This window comes from Pseudopipra pipra, chromosome 18 (assembly GCF_036250125.1).
Source record: "Pseudopipra pipra isolate bDixPip1 chromosome 18, bDixPip1.hap1, whole genome shotgun sequence".
Taxonomy (NCBI): Eukaryota; Metazoa; Chordata; class Aves; order Passeriformes; family Pipridae; genus Pseudopipra; species Pseudopipra pipra.
Genome location: NC_087566.1, coordinates 7,764,488 through 7,782,961, shown reverse-complemented (window position 1 = coordinate 7,782,961; position 18,474 = coordinate 7,764,488). Strand labels below are relative to the sequence as shown.

Here is an 18,474-nt window from a genome sequence, read left to right as displayed (position 1 = left end):
CAGCACACGCGCCGGGTATCGCGATAAAACGCCTGTCGCGACAGAAACAGCGCTTCCATCGTTTATTTACTTATTGATCGTTTAAGAAGCAGCGTGAGGCCCTTCTCGCGGGCGGCCCCCAACGCTCGCTCGGTCTTCGCAGCGAACCCGCGGTCGCGGTGAGAGCCGGACGGCCGGCGGCCTAAGGCAAGGGGGCGCGGTTGTGGGAGTGGCCGGGGGCGTGGCTTCCTCGCCCGAGGTTATAAAAGGGTGCCGTGCTCCGACCGCCCCTCAGTCAAGATGGCGGCGCTGAGGGCGGCGGGGGCGGTGCTGCTGCGGCCCCGGGCCGGGTCCGCCCCGGCCGCGCTGGGCTATCACAAAAAGGTGAGGGGCGAGCGGGGCACGGGGAGGGACGGGGGGAAATCTGGATGGCTCTCGGTGACACTGTGCCTTCGTAGGTGGTGGATCACTACGAGAACCCGCGCAACGTCGGCTCCCTCGACCGCAACGCCAAGAACGTGGGCACCGGCCTGGTGGGCGCCCCGGCCTGCGGCGACGTCATGAAGCTACAGGTGACCTTGAGGACCCGCTGGCACCTGGCGGAGGGGTCAGATGGGGCTGCTGTGAGGCACAAAGCTGCCCGTGTCCCCTCAGGGCACAGCGTGGCCTTCCCGCACAGCCGCCCTGCCCGTGCCCGGGGCAGGGCCCGCCCTGCTCCCCCCGGGCGGGCACTGAAGTTGTTCCCAAAATGTTCTCACAGGTGGAGGTGGACGAGAACGGCAAGATCGTGGACGCCCGGTTCAAAACGTTCGGGTGCGGCTCAGCCATCGCCTCCAGCTCGCTGGCCACCGAGTGGGTCAAAGGGAAAACGGTGAGGGAGCCTGGAAAAGCTTCCGAGCTTCACACCAGCCTGTGCTCTTTGTCGGGATCACCCTGGCCAGGGAATCCCAGCACTGATTTGTGCTGTAGCTTAGAAGGCAGTGACTGCCAGCCCTGACTTAGAACAAGAGTTGCATTTTCCAAGAATCGTCAGAGAATCATTAACGTTAGAAAAAGCCCTAAGAGTATTGAGTCCAACCATTCCTCCAGCACTGCCAGGTCCACCACTGACCCATGTCCCCAGGTGCCACATTTTTTGAGCACTTCCAGGGGTGATGATTCCACCAGGGAAGTACTTTGTGTCTTATGCAACAAGCAAAACCAGGCTGATGGCAAGTTCTGGGAGAAAGTTTAATTGCAGAGAGGTTTGAGATCATTTAAACCTGTTCTACCAGCAACAAATGCACTTCAGTGTTGTGGTAGAGGATCAGCAGCTCAAGTAGTGGCAGTCTGTGACATTAGTGTGTGTTGGTTCATTCCTGCTCTGTCAGATTCCTTAATTCCAAAATCCTCACTGCCCTGGGCAGCTGAAATGTTCTGCCCTTGGGATTCTTTTGGCTCTGGATCATTAAACCCTCTTAGCAAACCCCTTTCCAGCCTGTGTTGTACCTACCAGGACCCCTGACCACCCTCCCTGTGTTCCAGGTTGACGAAGCGCTGAAAATCAAGAACACGGATATTGCCAAGGAACTCTGCCTTCCCCCTGTCAAACTGCACTGCTCCAGTAAGTAAACACCTGGGATTTCAGGAGGATACTCTGGGAATAGCCCAGATGCTCTGGGATGTTGTTTACCAAATAGTTTCTGCACAAGGTTGGCCTCGATGTTCAGATTTCAGGGTTAATTTAAGTGTTTTCAGATCTCTTTAATATTCTGGAGCTGTAGCTTAGCAGAGTGATAATAAATGTTCAGATTCTGAATTATATTATCTGAAATTATATGACATAAATTTACATTATATGGGTTCAGTATTCTGTGAATTCAGTATTATATGGGTTCTGTTCAGATTCTGCTCCTCAAATCTGACACGTGTTGCCTGTAGCGATGGTCACTGCTGCCTGCTCTTGTTTTTCCTTCATTTCTTGTCCTAAAAGCCTTCTAATGATCCTTAAAATCCCACGTTTTTGGTTTGCAGTGCTGGCTGAAGACGCCATCAAGGCCGCCCTGGCTGATTACAAACTGAAGCAGGATCCCAACAAAGAATCCGAGAAAAAAGCCAACAATGCCTGAACTGACTGCGGAGCTTTTCCTCCTTCCTCCTCACTTTGCAGTGCAATTCCTGAGCTGTAGTAGGACCCAGTGCACTACTCAAGCTGTAAGATACGCACAAGTTACGCACAACGTGTCCCTGGTGGTGTCCAGCCACTCCGTAGTGCTCACACGGCCGGGATGGGGGGGCTCTGTCCCCACTGGAATGCCGTGGGAAGACTCTGCTCCAGAGAGAAAACCCCACTGGCTGGTACTGGAAGGGCTGCACTTTTTCTTTTTTTTTCTTTTTTTTTGGGGAAGATGTCTAGTTTTGCCTAATATTTTATGGAATTTAGTGGGAAGCATTGCCTTGGCGTTGTGTGTGTGTGAGAGCTGCGCTCAGCCCGTGTCCCACTGAGCTGGGGTTGGTTTTGCAATCTGGGCGCAAATTCCTGCTCTTGGAGTTCTGAGACCCTTCAGCAGGTGCCAAAGGGCAAGTGGTGGCCAGGGAGCACAGACCTGCTGGCTTCTGCTCCCATCCTGTCACCACTTAAATTTTTTGAAGCTCCTGTTAAAAGAACAGCTGGAATTTTGGGGTGTTTTCTCTAAGAATTCTACCCCTGCCCTGGCCAAGTGCTCTGTGACAGCTGTAAATCCTGGGCTAAGGGAAGGTGTCCCTGACGAAGGCAGGGAGTTGTAACTGGATAAGCTTTAAGATCCCTCCCAGCCCAGAGCATTTCAGGATTCTATGAAATACCCCCTCAGACTGGAACCCAGTGGGGAATAGTGGAGCTGGGACATGGAGCTGAGGGGGAGCTCCCAGGATTCCTCTTTTCCAGGGGAGTATCTCCAAAACAGGCAGAAAACGCACTGGAAAACTTCACATCTTACCTTCTCACTCCCTCAAGACACTTCACTTCCCTTTCTTCTTAGTGAGGGTGTTGTTAAACATTTAAAACCACATTTAAAAAACAATCAGTTCATTCTGGTACATCTGGGCACAATATTTGTCATTTTTAACACAAAAATCACCTGTTGCTGCTGTGGTTTGTCCCTCACAAGGTCCCTCTTGTACCTCAGCTCCTGCCAGAGAGTGCCTCACTCCCAGGGAACATTCCTGCTGTTTCCCAGTTAAAAAAAAGAAAAATGAGGGAGGGAAACTTCAGACACCCACATCTACTTTGGGGCAGAGTCAGCTCTTTGTGCTGACAGGCTCTTCCAAAGGGCAGGTTGTCCTTAGGCAGGGACATATGGACACATACTGACCTCTCCTGTGGCTGGGACAAGACACAGGGATCTGGGTTGTAAGGACACGGGGATGTAGGGAAACAGGGAGTGGGGATGTGCTGCATTCCAGGCAGAACAGCCTCTTGCCTTCCAGGTTTCCCTGCCATCCCTACCGGAGCAGCTGCATCCCAGTGCTGTGGGACAAGGTCCCCCACAGTGCCCCTTTGGTCTCCCACAGTGCCCCTTTGGTCCCCACAGCCCCACTTTACCCCCCTCCCCCCCGCCCTGGGCTGTGGGTACAAGATAAGGGTTTCCTGGAACCAGTGCGTGACGTGCAGATTTGGGGGGTGATACGCAGCCTCCCCAGGGTCCCACTGCCGGGCTCCAGAGAGGCCAGAGCCCAGTCCAGCCCAGGGAGGGTCCTGTAGGAGCAAAGGGACACTGGGAATGTCCCCTGGCCTCCCACAGCTGCAGAGAAACACGGAAAAGGTCTGCAGAAGAAATGTTTATTTCTAGCCAGAGGGGTTAAGGAAATGAGGCAAAAGTCCAGCTGGGCTCTGGGACATGCTTTGGGGTGAAAAAATGAAAGGATGGGTCCTTGTCCCTAAATCCTCATCCCTCCTCCCCTCGGGTGGCCAAGGGCAGCCTGTCCGTGTGGCCTCAGTGCCACAGCCATGGGCAAAGCTGCCCATGATGCCCATGGTCACAGGGAGTCCCTGCCCTGCTGCCCAGGGAGGGGACAGCTACAGACCTTGGCCCTGGTCCTGTCCCTCTTCCCAAAGGGACACAGCTCCCAGCCAGGTGTCCAGCTCAGGAGACTGATCAGTAAAATAACGTTTGGGAGGAAGCTGTTGGCACAGGGAGGGCAGAGCCAGAGCTGGGGTGGGAAAAGCCCCTTGGGCAGCAGGAGCAGGGGCTGCTGGCTTTCCAGCCCTGGGGGAAACCAGTGGCTACCAAAAAACCCCGTGGATTTACCACAGTGTCCTGTTGGCACAAGGGTAGGGGGGCTCAAGGGGGCTGGGGAGGGTGAGGGAGCAGGGTCTTCATCGGGGCTTCCTTGAGCCACCACGTACGTACGGAGCGTTGATCCGTGTCCATCATGCGTCCCAATCTGGCGGCTCCTCGGGCTCACCCGGGACCGTGTCCCTGCCTCAGACTCCAGAGGGGGCTGAGGAGCCATCCTGGGGCACGTCAGGGGTCTCCTTGCCCCCTGCTCCCGTCGCTCCCGCCACTTCCTCCACGCCTGGATTTTGGGGAGAGGGCTTAGCAGGTTGGTCATCCGCCAACTTCTTGCTTCCTTCCTCTTCTTCCTTCTCCTCTTCCCCAGTGGGATTCTGCTCAGCCTGGGCCCCGTTGGCCAGCGGTGCCCTGGGGGGGGATTTGAGGCTCTGGGCCGCTGCCAGGATGTCCGCCTGGAGCTGCCGGCTGCCGTCCAGCGGCTCCTCCGCGCCCGGCTCGGGGGCCTTGTCGGGCACCTCGCTGAAGGCCCGGGGCCCCCCCACCTTGTCCCGCTCATCCACGTACTTCTGCTTGGGGAAGGACGAGGGGTAGTAGGCGGAGGCCTTGTGCTTCTGGCGCACGATGATGGCGGCGCAGATGATGAAGAGGAGCACGAAGGACAGCGAGCCCACCACCACCACCAGCAGCAGGTACTCCTTGAAGAAGTCCACCAGCCCGTCCAGCACTCCTGGGGCAGAGCTGTTGGTCACGGTGGTCCCCCCTGCGTCCCCCACCGTGGGGCTGATCCGGGGGGTCGCCGGGGGGGCGGGTGGTGTGGCCAACGCCTCGTCCCCGTCCCCACTGCCCCCCGTGTCTGGCAGCACTGGGGGGTGCCGGGGGGCTGCCGCGTGTGCTGGGGCCGCCAGCAGTGCCAGCAGCAGCAGCCACATCGCCGACCCCATTCCCGGGATCGTGCACAGGGACCTGTGGGATGCAGAGGGGAGGGTGGAACATTAACACCCCACAGAGCAAGCCCCCCAAACCCTGCCTCAGGCCAGCCCCCACCCCAAACCCCCCAGCGCAGGGGACTCCGACACTCGCTATTCCACATGCCTGAATTCCTCGTGGAAATCAAAAGGCGGCTCCGGTTTTCTTGCTCTGCCAGAGCGAGGGGCTCCGTTTGTCTTCCGAGGATGCGGAGCAAACCCAGATGGAAGGAGCTGAGTGGGATTGCTCAAGGCTGGGGAGCCGGGGCTGCTGCCAGCGACCAGCTCCAGACAACAGTCATTGGGCTGATTAGAAAATTCCTGAAAAATGGAGGTTTGCAGTGGAAACTTTGACACGAGCGACGCAGCAACGAGGCCGGGCGGCATTTCCCAACTGCCTGTCCCGGACCGTTACACACCATTCCCAGCTAAAAATAGGCTGGGGCAGGATTTCACCCTGGAGCCGCCGCGGTGGCCGAGTGGAGCTGGGATGGGACCCTCTGGAGCCTGTACCAAGGGGCAGCCCCGGAGCTGGGACACAGTAAAGGGGGGTCTTGGGGGTCCCGGCTGCCTGAATGTCCCCAGGGAAGGGGGAAGACCAGCTACATCCGTGTGCTGTGCTCCACTCCCCCATGGGGTTGGGTCTGCCCAACGATGTGCTGTAGGACACAGGATACACGTTTCCCATCCCAAAGGAATGGCCCCTAGAGGGTTTGGGAGAGAGATGTGACCGTCCCCACCACGTCGCAACACATTCTCGAGGGACATCGGCGCGTGCCACGCCACGTAACACCATGGAGCCATTCCCAGGGCTCTTCCCCTCCACACGGCTCCATGGGAAGGTCTCAGGAACCAGCCCCCCCTGGCTCCATCAGCAGAGACCACTACCACCCCTAGCAATTCCCCTCAACCTCAGGCCCCCCAAACTTCAACCCGCCTCCCATTTCCCCCCACACAAATCCAGCCCAGCAGTGCTGCGGGCCCGGAGGGATCGAGCAGCAGGACTTGGCTTCCAGGCCCCTTCCTGGCTGTACAATCTGGTTTCCATTAAACCAGAGCAAACAAACAGCAGCAGAGGCAGGAGGTGCCCCCGGACCCCCGACCCTCCTAGCTCACACAGGCATCAGTGCTGGGCTCAGAGCAGTAACCAGCTCCATGAGGATGAGGGTTTTTGGGGAGCTGGAATAAGCCCCTTCATCCTCCCCCTTCACTGCAGAGAGGGGCCCCTCAGCAGGGAGAGGGGTCCCGGGATGGCATCAATTCCCCGTCAGCAAACGGAGCTGAGGAGCAGCCCCGGCCATGGAGGGGCTGAGTGGAGCCCAAAGCTGTGCCAAGAGCAGGGCCTGGCACCACAGCCACTGCCAGTCCTCCATCCCCATCCCAACCTCATCCCAGCCCACCCTCACCCACCCAGACCGACAGAATGCTCCTGGCTCCAGTTCTGCTTCTCTCTGCTCCCAAAACACTCCAGAAATTCAGGATTTCAGTGTTGTCTGGGCACAGCACCCTCTGACTCCCGCCTGGGAACACAGCCATGTGGCCAACACCATCTCGTGTCCCGCCGTGGGGACCATGCCCAGCCCTCACTGCAGCACCCCCGTCCATAGGGCTGCCTGTGCCCCCCTGGGAGCCCCCCCAAAATCGGGGACAGCCTGACACAGCCGTGGGATCCTCACCTCTCCTGCAGCTGCTGCGTCGGCCGAAGGGAGAGGGGAACGCAGGGTCTGTCCCACACACCTCGAGCCCCTTTCTGCTGCTGCTGGGATGGAGCCTCCTCCTTCTCCCTCTTCTCCTCCTCCTTCTCCTCCTCCTCCTCCTGCGTCGCAGCCCAGGACCAGCTTGTTCTCATTAGGGCCGGGATGGGGAGGGGGTGTGGGAGGCCGGGAAAGGGCAGGCAGCCCCCAGCCCCCTCCCAGACGAAATCCAGCTGGGGTTGGGGGTGTTTCCTGCTTTCTTCCCCTGTCAGCAAAAGGCAGGAGCCCTGGTGTTCACCATCACCACTGTAAGGGGCCACTTTTTGGGGTGCAAGTGGGGAAGGGGATCACACAAGGGGGGTGTTGCAAAGGTGTTTTTATCCACAAGGGGGTGGGTAAAGCCCCATATGAGGGTCTGAGGAGGGCAGAGAAGGATGTGGGCTCCGTGCTCTGGCATTACTGGTGGCTGGCAGTGGGGCAAACAGGGCTTGGGACCCCCTATGTCATTTCGGGAGGCCATTTCCTAAACAACCCAGCCTGGAAATGCTCTGGCACGGGCACCTCTGCCTTGGGGTTCAGGCAGGAACACAAGCTGGGGGTCCCCGCGGTTCCCCAGACCAACGTGGCAGCTCCCCAGGATGTGGTCTCCAGTCTGGGGGTCCGGGGGCGTCGCCTGGGCCCCCCCCACCCGCCGGGGCTCTGCCTCCTCCCACCCTGGTCCCTCGGCCCGGGCTGAGGTTGCTCAAGAGGCTGCAGCCGCTGCGTGACCTCATCCTGTTGCTATTTTCCTCTGCTCCTCCCTGGGGACCTGCCAGACCCCCCAAAAAGCCCTCGCCAGCGTCCGGGGACCGCGGGGCCGAGGGAGTCTGTCCCCGTGTCCCGCGGGAAGTGGCGCCGTTTGAGGTCCTGCCGCCGGCGCGGCTCCCGAAATAACGGGTCGGTCCGTCCGTCTGGCTGCAGCCGCGGCTCCGAGCAGCTGCTGGGGCGGCTGTTCCAGGCCTTAAGTGCTCAGTGATGAAATCTTAGAGGGGAAGGGGGAAAAGCGAGGGGAGGCCGTGGCGGGGGTGAGCGGCCGCGGCCGAGAGGAGTTCCAGAGGCATCCGGGCTCGCTCCTGCAGCCCAGATGGGGATGGGGCTGAAATTCCCCATTCCATGCACCCAGCGATGCCGGCGTTGGGCTGAGTCCCCTTACCCAGGATCCCCATCCCAGTCTGCCCTGGGTCCACATCACTCCTCATCCAGAGTCCCCACCCTTCCTAGCTCAGGGTTCCCATCCCTCCTTGTCCCAGGTTTGCATCCCACGACACCCAGGGTCCCCATCACACCCTGCTCAGGGTCTCATCCCTCCTTGTCCAGGGTTTCCGTTCCTCCTCGCCCAGGATCCCCCTCCCCCCCGCCCAGTGTTCCCCCCTCCCCGCCGGGATCCCTCCCGAGCCGGGCAGTCTCGGTGCCAGCGCCCACGGGCCATTACGATGCCGTTTTTGATTGCGGCGGGCGCTGGCTCTGCCCCTCGGAGCTGGGCAGGGCCGGGACCGCCCGACCCGCCGTGTAATTTGGGGCCGCTGGAACGCAGGGCCGCGCAGGGCTCGGCACGACGGCACCGCCCGCCCGGGGAACCTGCAATTTGAGGGATTTCGGCCCCGCTCTGCTTCTAATTTACCTCCCGGGGCTGCGCTTTGCTGTGCCAGCAAAATACTCCGAGGGGACCCATCCTGCGGAGCTGCACGTGGTGCGTGGAGCCCTGTGCCACCCTCCACCCCGTGTCACCCACAGCCTGGTGCCACCCACGGCCCTGTGCCACCCACCACACGCTGCCCTCCCGCTGCCTGAGGATCCTGCTGTGACACCGCCCCGGCTTCCCGCAGATTCCTGTGCCGTGAGCTGGGCGGTGGCAGCCCCACAGGACCTGCTGACGATTCCAAATAGGGCGATTCCCAGCTCCTGGCAGCTCCAGCGGTGGAGGAAAGTTTATCCTCACTGGGCTCCTGCTCCAGAGCAGTAGGTGCAGGGCTGGGAAAGCAGGAACAACCTCTCCAACCTACATCCCCCCGCCTCCTTGGGACACACCAGCCTCATCCTCACCTGGAGTGGGAGCAGGGGCTGGATGAGCCACTGCGGGGTGGAGATGGATAATGGGAGCATCCCTCCTGTGGATATTCTGCCTGGCAAGGGCCTGGTACCCACCTGCATGAGGACACAGTGGGACAGAGCAGGGTGGCATCACCACGGACAGGGTGTCCCACCTGGGGACCAGCCCTGGCCAGCGGATGCGGGTCAGTCACCCGGCTGACTCACCCATAAACATTTACATTCCCGGCAGGATCAGGGCTGTGCAGCTGCCAGGAGCCAGATGGAAAATATCCCAAGCACAGTGTGAATGTAAACAGACAGTGGGGCTGGGGTGCAGGTGGGACACTGTGCTGGGAGACCCCCAGATGGACACCCCAGAGGGGCCTTCGAGGAGGCCGCAAACTTGGGGATATGGGGATGGGGATATAGCAATGGGATGTGGGGATGGAGATGCTGAATCTGTCAGGGCAGGGGTGGGGATGGAGAGATGGGAACATTGAGTCTGGCCATGGCAGGAATGGGGATGTGGGGATGGGGATACTGAGCCCAGGTGGAACAGGGACGGGAAGATGGGGACACTGAGACTGACAGGGCAGGGACAGTCTTTGGCCATTTCTGCTCCCTTGAGTGGCTCCCTCACCACTGAGCACTGGGAGGGGGCCAGTTGGTGACCCGAGGGGTGACTGACACCTGCACACGGGGGGAGGTGGGACCTGGGAGCAAACCTGAGCCCCTTCCAACCCCGGTGGGACTCTTGTTGGCTGCTGATGGCTTTACTCTACCCATCCCTTCCATTCCCAGTCCCAGGCAGGCAGAGACAGCCAAGGCCAGCACCACTGGATGAGGCCGAGACCCCGCGGTGCTCCGGCAGCAGCAGCAGCCCCTGATCGGCAGCCACAGCCCCGAGCCGTCGCTGCAGCGACCGCAGGCAGGAACACGTTGAGCCACGAGCGGTCCCGTCCCGTCCCTTCCCCCCCGGCATTTCCTCCCCGGCCCCGCCGCCCCTGCAGCGCCCACGAGGCCGAGACCACCGGGGAGGGGTACCGGGAGTTGCGGTCCCCAAGCCCCTGGTCTGGCCCCTGCCCGGCGAGGGGCGGCCGCGGGTTTCGTTTCTGCTCCCCCGGGGGGCTGCGGGAGGAGGATGGAGAAGCGAAATTTCGGCAGCGGGATGTGGGCAGGCGACGGGGCGGGGAGGGACCTGGGGCTGGCGGGCGCTGTCCCTGCCAGGAAGAGACCACCGCGTCCGCGTAACACTTTAATGGGATCAGCCTCGAGGGCTGAGCTCGCCGCGGGGGAAGCGGCTCCATCACGCCGGTCCAAGCGAAAACATGAACCCGAGGGGACGGGAGTCCCCTGCCTGTGGCTCGTCTGGGGATCAGGCACATGCCCCTGGCACTGCCGCCGGTCCCCCAGCACTGTGGGATGCAGGACCCATCCCGGGGCTCAGGACTGCTCCGGCAGGAAGCTGCTGAGAGTCAGGTTGTCCCCGTCGGGCTCGGCGCTGCCGTCGTGCAGCCGCTTGTGCCGCCGGGCGGGGACAGGCCGGGGCCCCGCGGCCGCCTCGGCGTCGGCCAAGAGGGACGAGATACAAACCATCTCGGTGCGGCTGAGCCGGCGGTGCCCCGTCCGCGCCCGCCGCCACAGCAGCGCCCCCAGCACCCCCGTGCTCACCAGGAAGGTGGCGGCCACCAGCCCCAGCAGCAGGATGGCCAGCAGGCACTTGCCCATCACCCCGCTGGGGTCCCAGGGCACCGCGGTGCCCGTCGGTGTCGTGTCCCCAGGGGCCGAACGGGTCGGTGCAGGGGGAGTTCCGGCTTTCTTGACTTTCCTGTACCCCGTGGTGGTGGGGCCGAGGGCTGGGGGGGCTGTTGAGGGTGGCCCTGTGGAGGAGGTGCTGTCCGTGCCACCAGCCACTGTCCCCTCCTTGCCAGGTGGTGTGAGCCAGCTGGGGGTGGTGCTGATGCTCCTTTGGGGAGCAGCCGACGTGCCAGGCCCCAGCAGCAGGTCGGGATCAGGGGAATCAGTCTCATCCATGGGAGTGGCTGTGGCTGGCACTGTGAGTGCCTGGTTCAGGCTGGCGTTGGTGCTGGGGGACGGTGGTGCAGAGCTCAGCAGCTGGTCGGGATTGGGGGAGTCGGTCTCATCCACGGGATCAGTTGTGGTTGACACTGTGAGTGCCCAGAGCAGGCTGACGTTGCTGCCAGGCACTGCTGGTGGTGGTGCAGAGCTCAGGAGCAGGTCGGGACCAGGGGAATCAGTCTCATCCACGGGATGGGCTGTGGTTGGCACCTGGAGCAGGCTGGCGTTGGTGCTGGGTGCTGGTGGTGGCACAGAGCCGCCCTCGGGCTGGTCACTGCTGATCAGCGCGGTGGCAGCGTGGCTGTGCCCCGGTGTGGCTGCGGTGGCACCGAGGTCCTGCCCACCATCGTCCCTCTTCCCGCGGGAGAGGGGCAGCGCCCGCCCGGCCGCCTCCCAGAGCCACTGCCCGCCCCGGGGCTGCCCCGGCCCCGGCTCCAGCGCAGCCCCGCACACCTGCGGGGGGCTCAGCACCAGCACCACCAGCACCACCAGCAGCACCAGCACAGCCCGGCCCGGCGCCATCGGGACCTGCAGGGGACAGAGCGGGCAGGTGACATCGGGGTCCTGCTCCCGCGGCAGAATGCTGAGCCCTGAACTGCCCCAAGGTGGGATCGCACTCCAGCCAAGGATCCTCCTTCCCTCCTGGAGAGGGGCCCTTGGGTTTGGGAGCTGGAGGATGCGCCCACCAACCTCCTCCTGCCGCTGCCCCGCTGCGGGAGCTCAGCCCCGGCGGCTCCGCTCCAGGGGAAGGTTTTGATAAGGAAGTTGAGTGTCTGGAAATGGGAAATCAGCCGTGATGCAGGCGGGCAGTTGCGGGATGAGTCTCCGTGTGGAAATGAAACCACAGGGATCTCGCCCACGTTTCGACAGACCCCCCACCCCAGGGTGCCCGTCCTGCCCCTCTGCCCGCCAGGCTGGCACAGGGCTCCAGGGCTGAGGCCACCTTGTGCCTGTGCCTCCGTGGTGGAGCAGGAGAGTCAAATCTGCCCCAAACCCACCCCAAAGCCCCCCCAAATCCCCCCCTTCCATGTCCATCACCAATATCCCCCCTGGTAGCCCCAGTGGGCGGAGGCCACCGCGGTTCCTGCAGCTCCACATCCAACAGCATCCAGACATCCTCACACGGACCAACGCTCCAAGCATCCCTGGGAGGCTCTCACATCTCCAAAGCGTTCACCTGCCTCCCAAAAGACCCAGGGACCAGCCCTGAGCGTGGCACCCTCAGGGACCCCGAGCACTCCCTTTGCACCCACAGCATCCTCAGGACTGAGCCCCAGTCCAGCATCTCCCCAGCGGGGCTCACCTGTGCCGGGGACATCGCGGGATCCGAAGCTGCAGCGGTGACGGGATCCACCGGCGAGGGCCCCGCACGGGGGGCGAGGGCAGCCCTGGCACCGGCACCCGTAGGGTGTCGTGGGCCACCCTCCCCTGCACCTCCCGGGCGGGGAAGGGAAGGAGCGCAGATGGGCGGCTGCGGTTTCGGAGAGCGGCGGGGGAAGGACGTCATTGAGAGTGGGGCTGCGGGCACCCACCGGGGAGGGTGGCAGGGGGTGGGGTGCGCCCCAAAGAGGGGCCTCTCGCCCTCGCCGTGTCTCCGGTGCCCGGTGGGAGCCCCCGGCCCGGCCCCACCGGCGGCCCCGAGGAGCTGCTGCGTCGGGGCTGGTGTCACCCTGAAAGCAGAAGTGACACAAACCTGGTGCCAGGGCTGCCACCCCTCGGGCACCGTGTGGGCACGGCCGGGGAGGGGGTCATGGTGCCCTGAGAGAGAACATGAGGGTAGCCCAATGAGGGAAATGCCTTTACACACGAGGAGGAGGAGAGTGAGGGCCTGACGATGCTTTGCAGAGCCCTTGTACCGGGGTCCTTCTCTCAGCACCGTGCCCAGGGTGTCCTGAGGGGCTCTCAGGGGGCTGCGGGGGCTGTTGGGTGTTGTCCCGGCCTCGTGGTGTCGGCACGACAGGAAACCCCCGCCCTGAGCGCGGGCACCGGGCGGGAGGCGCGGCTGCAGCCGCAGGAAGGTGCTGCAAGAGAACATCCGCAGGAACGGGCTCGGGGCGTCAACAACCCTCCCCCCGAAACCCGAGGCCGCGGTCACCCCGGCCCTTCTCGGAATAGTCTGCCCATGGGGCTGGGGGAGGGAAGAAAAGGGGTTCAGGTCTGAGGGATGAGCATCCCCGGGGATGGATCCACGGTGCCTCTCCTGGAGCATCCCTGCCCTGCTCAGGGTGGGGGGCTCGGGGTGTTCCGGAGGCAGCTGGAGGTGGTTGTGCAACACCAGTGAAACGCTGCAGCCCCGGGAAGGCTCAAACCTGGGCGGGATGAGTGATGCTCTTTCCAGCCCAGGCCCTCTGCCATTCCAGGCCTCTGGCCCTATGGAAGCAGGTTTCAGCTCAGGAAGAGCAGGGCATTCCCAACCAGGGCTGTTCCTTCCACACATCAGCCTGGTCTCAGCCACCCTGAGACCCCCCAGGCTGTCTGTGCCATCACATCCCACATCCAGCCAAGCTCTTGGGACCACTCACTGGCAATCACCGTGTGTGATGTCAGGGATGGGCCCTGGGACAAGAGGGGGGGGGTCCCAAAGGACCCCTCAGCCCCAACCTCCCGCTCAGCTGTCCAACATTTAATATCCAGGTTACTGATCAAACCTGGAATGCCAAGGGCAGGCACAGGATGCCGAGAGCCAAAGAAAAAGCAAAGCAGAGGCAGTTTATAATCAATGACTTTTATCTTTTGAAAATGGAAGCAATATTTGGACAGATACTCCGGCGCTCTATAAGAGCGCGTCTCTCCGGACTGGGCTGATTCTCTCCCGGGATATCACGGCTACAAAAAGCTTCAGGCACTGACTCCGGTTGAGCCTGGCGAGGCATCAGTTCATTTAAATAAAATACAGACTAAGAACTAAAATCCAGGGCGGCCTCTGGGACCGTCTCCCACACCCCCACCTCTGGGCATCTCAATCCAGCGGCTCCCAAAACTGATTTCCTTCTGACTTTAGGAACAAACCCGAGGTCCCCAAGCACACAACCCCGAAGTCACATGTACAAATCAACACAGAAATCACCACTTTGGGGGTAACGACCTTCGGGTTTGGTTTCCAAAAGAAAAATTCATAAAAATACACATCTCAGGCATTTACTGCAATACAGAAACGTCACCAAACAGCCAAAGAACCCGGAGCGGCCGGATTGTGGATCCACGGGCACAGGGCAGGGGATGCCACTTGTCCTTAAAACACAGAAATCCCACTTTTCTGAAGCTTTCATGCTCTGCCATCCTCCCACATCCTCCATCTCCTCCGTCCCATCCTTGTGCCTCTCCAGCTACGTGACCCGGCCGTTCCCACGGCGCGGTCCCACCTCCACACACACACATCCCTACACACAATAGGGAATCCTTAACCTGGAAGTTCTGGACATGCAAACACTGGGAAAAATGGAAAAATCGGAGAATTCCTAGCTAAACTAATGGAAAAAAAAAAATCAATCACTTCAGCCTGGCCAAAGGGACACGTGTCCCGCCGGGATGCTCCGGGCAGGGGATGCGGGGCAGAGGCTCCCACGCACACGTCACACACACACGGAGCTGCCACAGGCACAGAGTCCAGCTGGGAGAGGGATCCAGAGCTCCTGGACACCTGGTGGTCTTTGCCCACCTTTAGATTTCAGATGGGCTGTCACCACTCCCTGGCTGTGCCAGGATGGGCGACACCAATCCAGCCTGGCACAGCTTGCTGGGGGGTCCTGGATCCCATTCCCAGCACAAGGACACAGCCTGGGAGCAGGGAGCCAGCCTGCCCCATCCCTGACAGCCCCCTCACAGGGGAGACCCCACCTGAGCAGAGCTTTGCTGAGTCGAGGCATCCCTGGGATTCCAGGAGGAGCTCGCCAGCCTGGAGCGCTCACGGGGCCTATCCCCAAAGGAACGTGTGAGAAACCAGTTCTCCAAACTGGGATAAAACCACCCTCCCCAGTCCCTTCCACTCAGAAGGGGTGCAGGGAGGCTAGGGTTGGAAGTCACTCATCTGGTTCGGGAACAAATCCTTTCCTGCAAAGCTTTCCAGCAATGTAGGGTGGGAGGCAGGAATGATGGAGAGGAGAAAGCAAATTATAAAAAAATAACAACAGAGGCATTTTGTTTGGGGAGAATCATCACGGAAAAGTCACCTTCCTGCTGCTAACACTGCCTTGGAAGCAGAGAAAATTCCAAACATCAGCACCAGTGTGAGAGGCTGACTGGGATTCCAAAAGCTCCTTAAAATCCATGAGCTGAGGAGTGTGGGGGGCAGGAACAAGGATCTACAGCAACCACAGAGCTGAGATGGGCACCACAGAATTCCACCACCTGCTGGAATCCCACAGCTCACCTGAAACTCCTTCCTCAAAAAAAACCATTCTGCCTCCAAATTGAAATAAATCAGCAAGTAAAACACATGAGTTTAGTCATGGAAATCAAACCTTGGGGTTATTTTAAAATGGGAATATGGTGCTGGTTTAGAAGTTCTGTAGGACAAAAAGAAAAAGGATTTTGTGGGATGAATCCCTTCTTTCAGAACTATATATTTATATTTTTCTGTCAGACAACAGGGCTGGGAGCAGGAAAGGCAGCTCATCCCATCTCCAAGGGGTCTCAGCACGGAAGGGAACCCACCTGATTGTTCCAAATTGAGGATTTATATAAAATAGCTTCAGCTTTGTTCTCTGCACAGTGTAAACACCCACCACACACCCCCTGTCCCTTGGAATGGAAACACAAATACTGCAAAGTGGCAAATAAGAAAAATAAAAAGCGATTTTTTTCTATTTTTTGGCAACTTTAAAAAAAAATGGTTAAGAACAATGTGGCATTGGTCCCTAAATCTAGAAAAAGGTATTTGGGCACGACATCGAAAGTCAGAATGGATTTGTTTTTCAAGGATTCATCATAACATCTGGAAAAAAAAAACCTGTAAAAGTAGCACTTGTTGTTTTTGACTTGGTTTGACACAGTCACAGAAATTCATCAGAACATCAGGAAATGAAAAAATCTTTCACTAAAAAGCTTGGCTTGGAATCATCGGCTCTCGTTGACGTGGGTTTAGGAGAACAGGAAAGCTCGGGCTGGAATGCTGCAGGCTGCTGCTGGCTGCACTGGGAGCTGGGATGTGCCTGGGCCGGGGCCCCTCAGTCCCCGATCTTTGCCATCTGCTGCTCCAGCTTGGAGATGCGCTCGTCCTGGGAGGAGATCATGTCCTTGATGGATTTCAGCTCTTTCAAAATCTCCTCCAATTTGGCTTCGTTTTGCTGCAAGGCAAGACAGGACATGCGTGAGGAGAGCTCTGCAGTTTTCCAAGGAAAGGGCTCCTCCCAGTGGGATTCTCTGAGGCATGAGGGTGTGATGCCCGCTCTGGAGCAGCTGGGATGCTCAGGGCAGGGACTGGCATTTCCAGCAGCACCAGTGAACACATCCAGGACATACTGGACCAGTACCTCCTCTTTAACAGGAAGTCTGAGGAATGGCTGGACTTGATGGTCTTAGAGGGCTTTTCCAGCCTCAATGATTCCATGATTCTGTGATCTAAGGACCTACGGACTGACAGCTGTCACTCCCACACCTCTGTGTGCTACTACGCCTCATCCCTGCAAGTGTCCAAGGCCACGCTGGATGGGGCTTGGAGCAACCTGGTCTATTGGAAGGTGTCCCTGTCTGTGGCAGGGGGTGGAACTGGATGAACTTTAAGGTCCCTTCCAACCCAAATCTGTCTGGAATTCCATGTGTTAGCTACAGCCCCCAGTTCCAGACCTGTAAAACCTTCTCTGGACCTGCAGAGCCAGAGGTTCACTGTCCATGTTTTACACAAAAAGAGGAGCACAGGAGCTCTCCCAGGCAGGGGCTGGAACAACAAGCCAAGTTTTCCCTTGTGTCCCAAAGGACATGGTTTGAGGACATGGCTTAGTGGGGAACATGGTGGTGGTACTGGATTATGGTTGGAATGGATGATCTTAAAGGTCTTTTCCAACCCTGACTATTCTATGATTTAGAAACCTTAGAATCATAGAATCATGAAATATCATGAATTAGAAGGGGTCCACAGGGACCATCCAGTCCAACCCCTGGCCCTGCCCAGGACACCCCAACAATCCCACCCTGTCCCTGAGAGCGTTGTCCAAACAGTCCTGGAGCTTTGGCAGCCTTGGGGCTGTGACCATTCCCTGGGGAGCCTGTTCAGTGCCCGACCACCCTCTGGGGGAAGAACCTTTTCCTGAGATCCAACCTAAACCTCCCCTGACACAGCTCCAGCCATTCCATTGGGTCCTGTCCCTGCTCATAGAGAGCAGACACTGGTGCTGCTCCTTGGAAGGAAGCTTTGGACACATTGCCTGGAACACCATAACCAAGCACCACCTCAACTCCAGGTCACCCAAATCCTTGAATCACACATTCTTGACCTTTGTTACACCTATTCCCGAAGAAGCAGCACCCCGATATTCCCACCCCAGGCCACCACCTCCAAAACTCCTGGAGTTCACTCACGGGGTTTGAGGCATCCGCTGCTTTCTTTGGAGCGTTGATGAGATCACTCTTCTTGTTGGCCGCAGGTTTGTTGTCCAGTATGTTCTTCTTGACCACCTTGAGGTCCCTGTTCTTGCCTGGAATGTACCCGTGCTTCAAAGAGATGAGCAGGGGGTCTGCGTTCTTCCCCTCGAACCACTCCTCTGCCTCCAGAGCCGCTTCTGGGCCGGCCGTGTCCGGGTACAGGTCGTCCTGGAAGAGGTCCGACTGCAAGCCAGAAGAGATGGATTGGTCAGGGGCTCTGGGAGGCACGAGCTGGCTCCAAACCTCGTGCCCAGGGCAGTGCTCACCTTGCGGGGAACCGTCATGATGATGGGCTCACACTTCCTCTCGTGGAGCTTGAAGAACCTGCCAGGGGAAGGGAAAGGTGGGACTCAGAGTGAGGAGTAAGGAGAAGGTCCACACACACAGAGCAGTGGACCAGGGGACAGAGGAGATGGGAAAGGAGCAACCCCACGGAATCACAGAATTACTGAGGTTGGAAATGCCCTCTAAGATCATCAAGCCCAATCATTCTCCCAGCACTGCCAAGGCCCCACTAACCCATGTCCCCAAGTGCCACATCTACGCAACTTTTAAATTCCTCCAGGGATGGGGACTCCAACACTGCCCTGGGCAGCCTGTTCCAATGTCTTGACCACCCTTTCCACGAGGAAATTTTCCCTAAAACCTCCCCTGGCACAACTTGAGGCCGCTTCCTCTCATCCCATCACTTGTTGCCTGGGAGAAGAGCCTGAGCATGTTCCCTCCCAGCAAAGACATGTTTCCTACCAGAGCTACTGCAGTGACAGACCTGCTCTCCTGAGATGTTTCCTGCCTTTCCCATGTTTTCTGAGCCACAGTTGCCCTCTGCTCACTGCTTTGCTGCTTCCACCACTC

The 18,474-nt window shown here is 59.4% G+C and overlaps 4 protein-coding genes across 5 annotated transcripts in view; 1 reads left to right on the top strand and 3 right to left on the bottom strand.

Moving 5' to 3' along the window:
• Positions 1 to 250: 250 nt before the first annotated feature.
• Positions 251 to 3,036, top strand: ISCU (iron-sulfur cluster assembly enzyme). Its single transcript, XM_064674941.1, has 5 exons — positions 251 to 363; positions 438 to 551; positions 740 to 850; positions 1,504 to 1,582; positions 1,993 to 3,036. Exons 1-5 carry the CDS (start codon positions 280 to 282, stop codon positions 2,085 to 2,087), a joined length of 483 nt encoding a protein of 160 aa, XP_064531011.1. The 5' UTR covers positions 251 to 279; the 3' UTR covers positions 2,088 to 3,036.
• A 728-nt stretch (positions 3,037 to 3,764) lies between these two features.
• Positions 3,765 to 8,179, bottom strand: TMEM119 (transmembrane protein 119). 2 transcript variants are annotated; one of them, XM_064674940.1, is made up of 3 exons: positions 6,874 to 8,176; positions 4,797 to 5,195; positions 3,765 to 4,640 (listed from the first exon to the last, which is right to left on the bottom strand). In XM_064674940.1, the coding sequence occupies exons 1-3, from the start codon at positions 7,044 to 7,046 to the stop codon at positions 4,424 to 4,426; spliced, it is 789 nt and encodes a 262-aa protein (XP_064531010.1). In that variant the 5' UTR covers positions 7,047 to 8,176; the 3' UTR covers positions 3,765 to 4,423. The 2 variants fall into 2 exon arrangements, with proteins under 2 accessions (XP_064531010.1, XP_064531008.1); XM_064674938.1 differs by having other exon boundaries at positions 3,765 to 5,195; positions 6,874 to 8,179.
• Positions 8,180 to 10,203: 2,024 nt separating this feature from the next.
• Positions 10,204 to 13,091, bottom strand: SELPLG (selectin P ligand). Its single transcript, XM_064674925.1, has 2 exons — positions 12,344 to 13,091; positions 10,204 to 11,568 (listed from the first exon to the last, which is right to left on the bottom strand). Exons 1-2 carry the CDS (start codon positions 13,073 to 13,075, stop codon positions 10,405 to 10,407), a joined length of 1,896 nt encoding a protein of 631 aa, XP_064530995.1. The 5' UTR covers positions 13,076 to 13,091; the 3' UTR covers positions 10,204 to 10,404.
• Positions 13,092 to 13,749: 658 nt separating this feature from the next.
• CORO1C (coronin 1C) overlaps positions 13,750 to 18,474 on the bottom strand; it is a 43,023-nt gene continuing 38,298 nt past the window's right edge. Inside the window, exons 9-11 of the mRNA XM_064674929.1 lie at positions 17,886 to 17,943; positions 17,557 to 17,802; positions 13,750 to 16,325 (exon numbers count right to left, since the gene is read on the bottom strand). Of these exons, the coding sequence (XP_064530999.1) occupies positions 16,206 to 16,325; positions 17,557 to 17,802; positions 17,886 to 17,943 (424 nt within the window). The 3' untranslated portion in view covers positions 13,750 to 16,205. The remainder of the gene's footprint in view (positions 16,326 to 17,556; positions 17,803 to 17,885; positions 17,944 to 18,474) is intronic.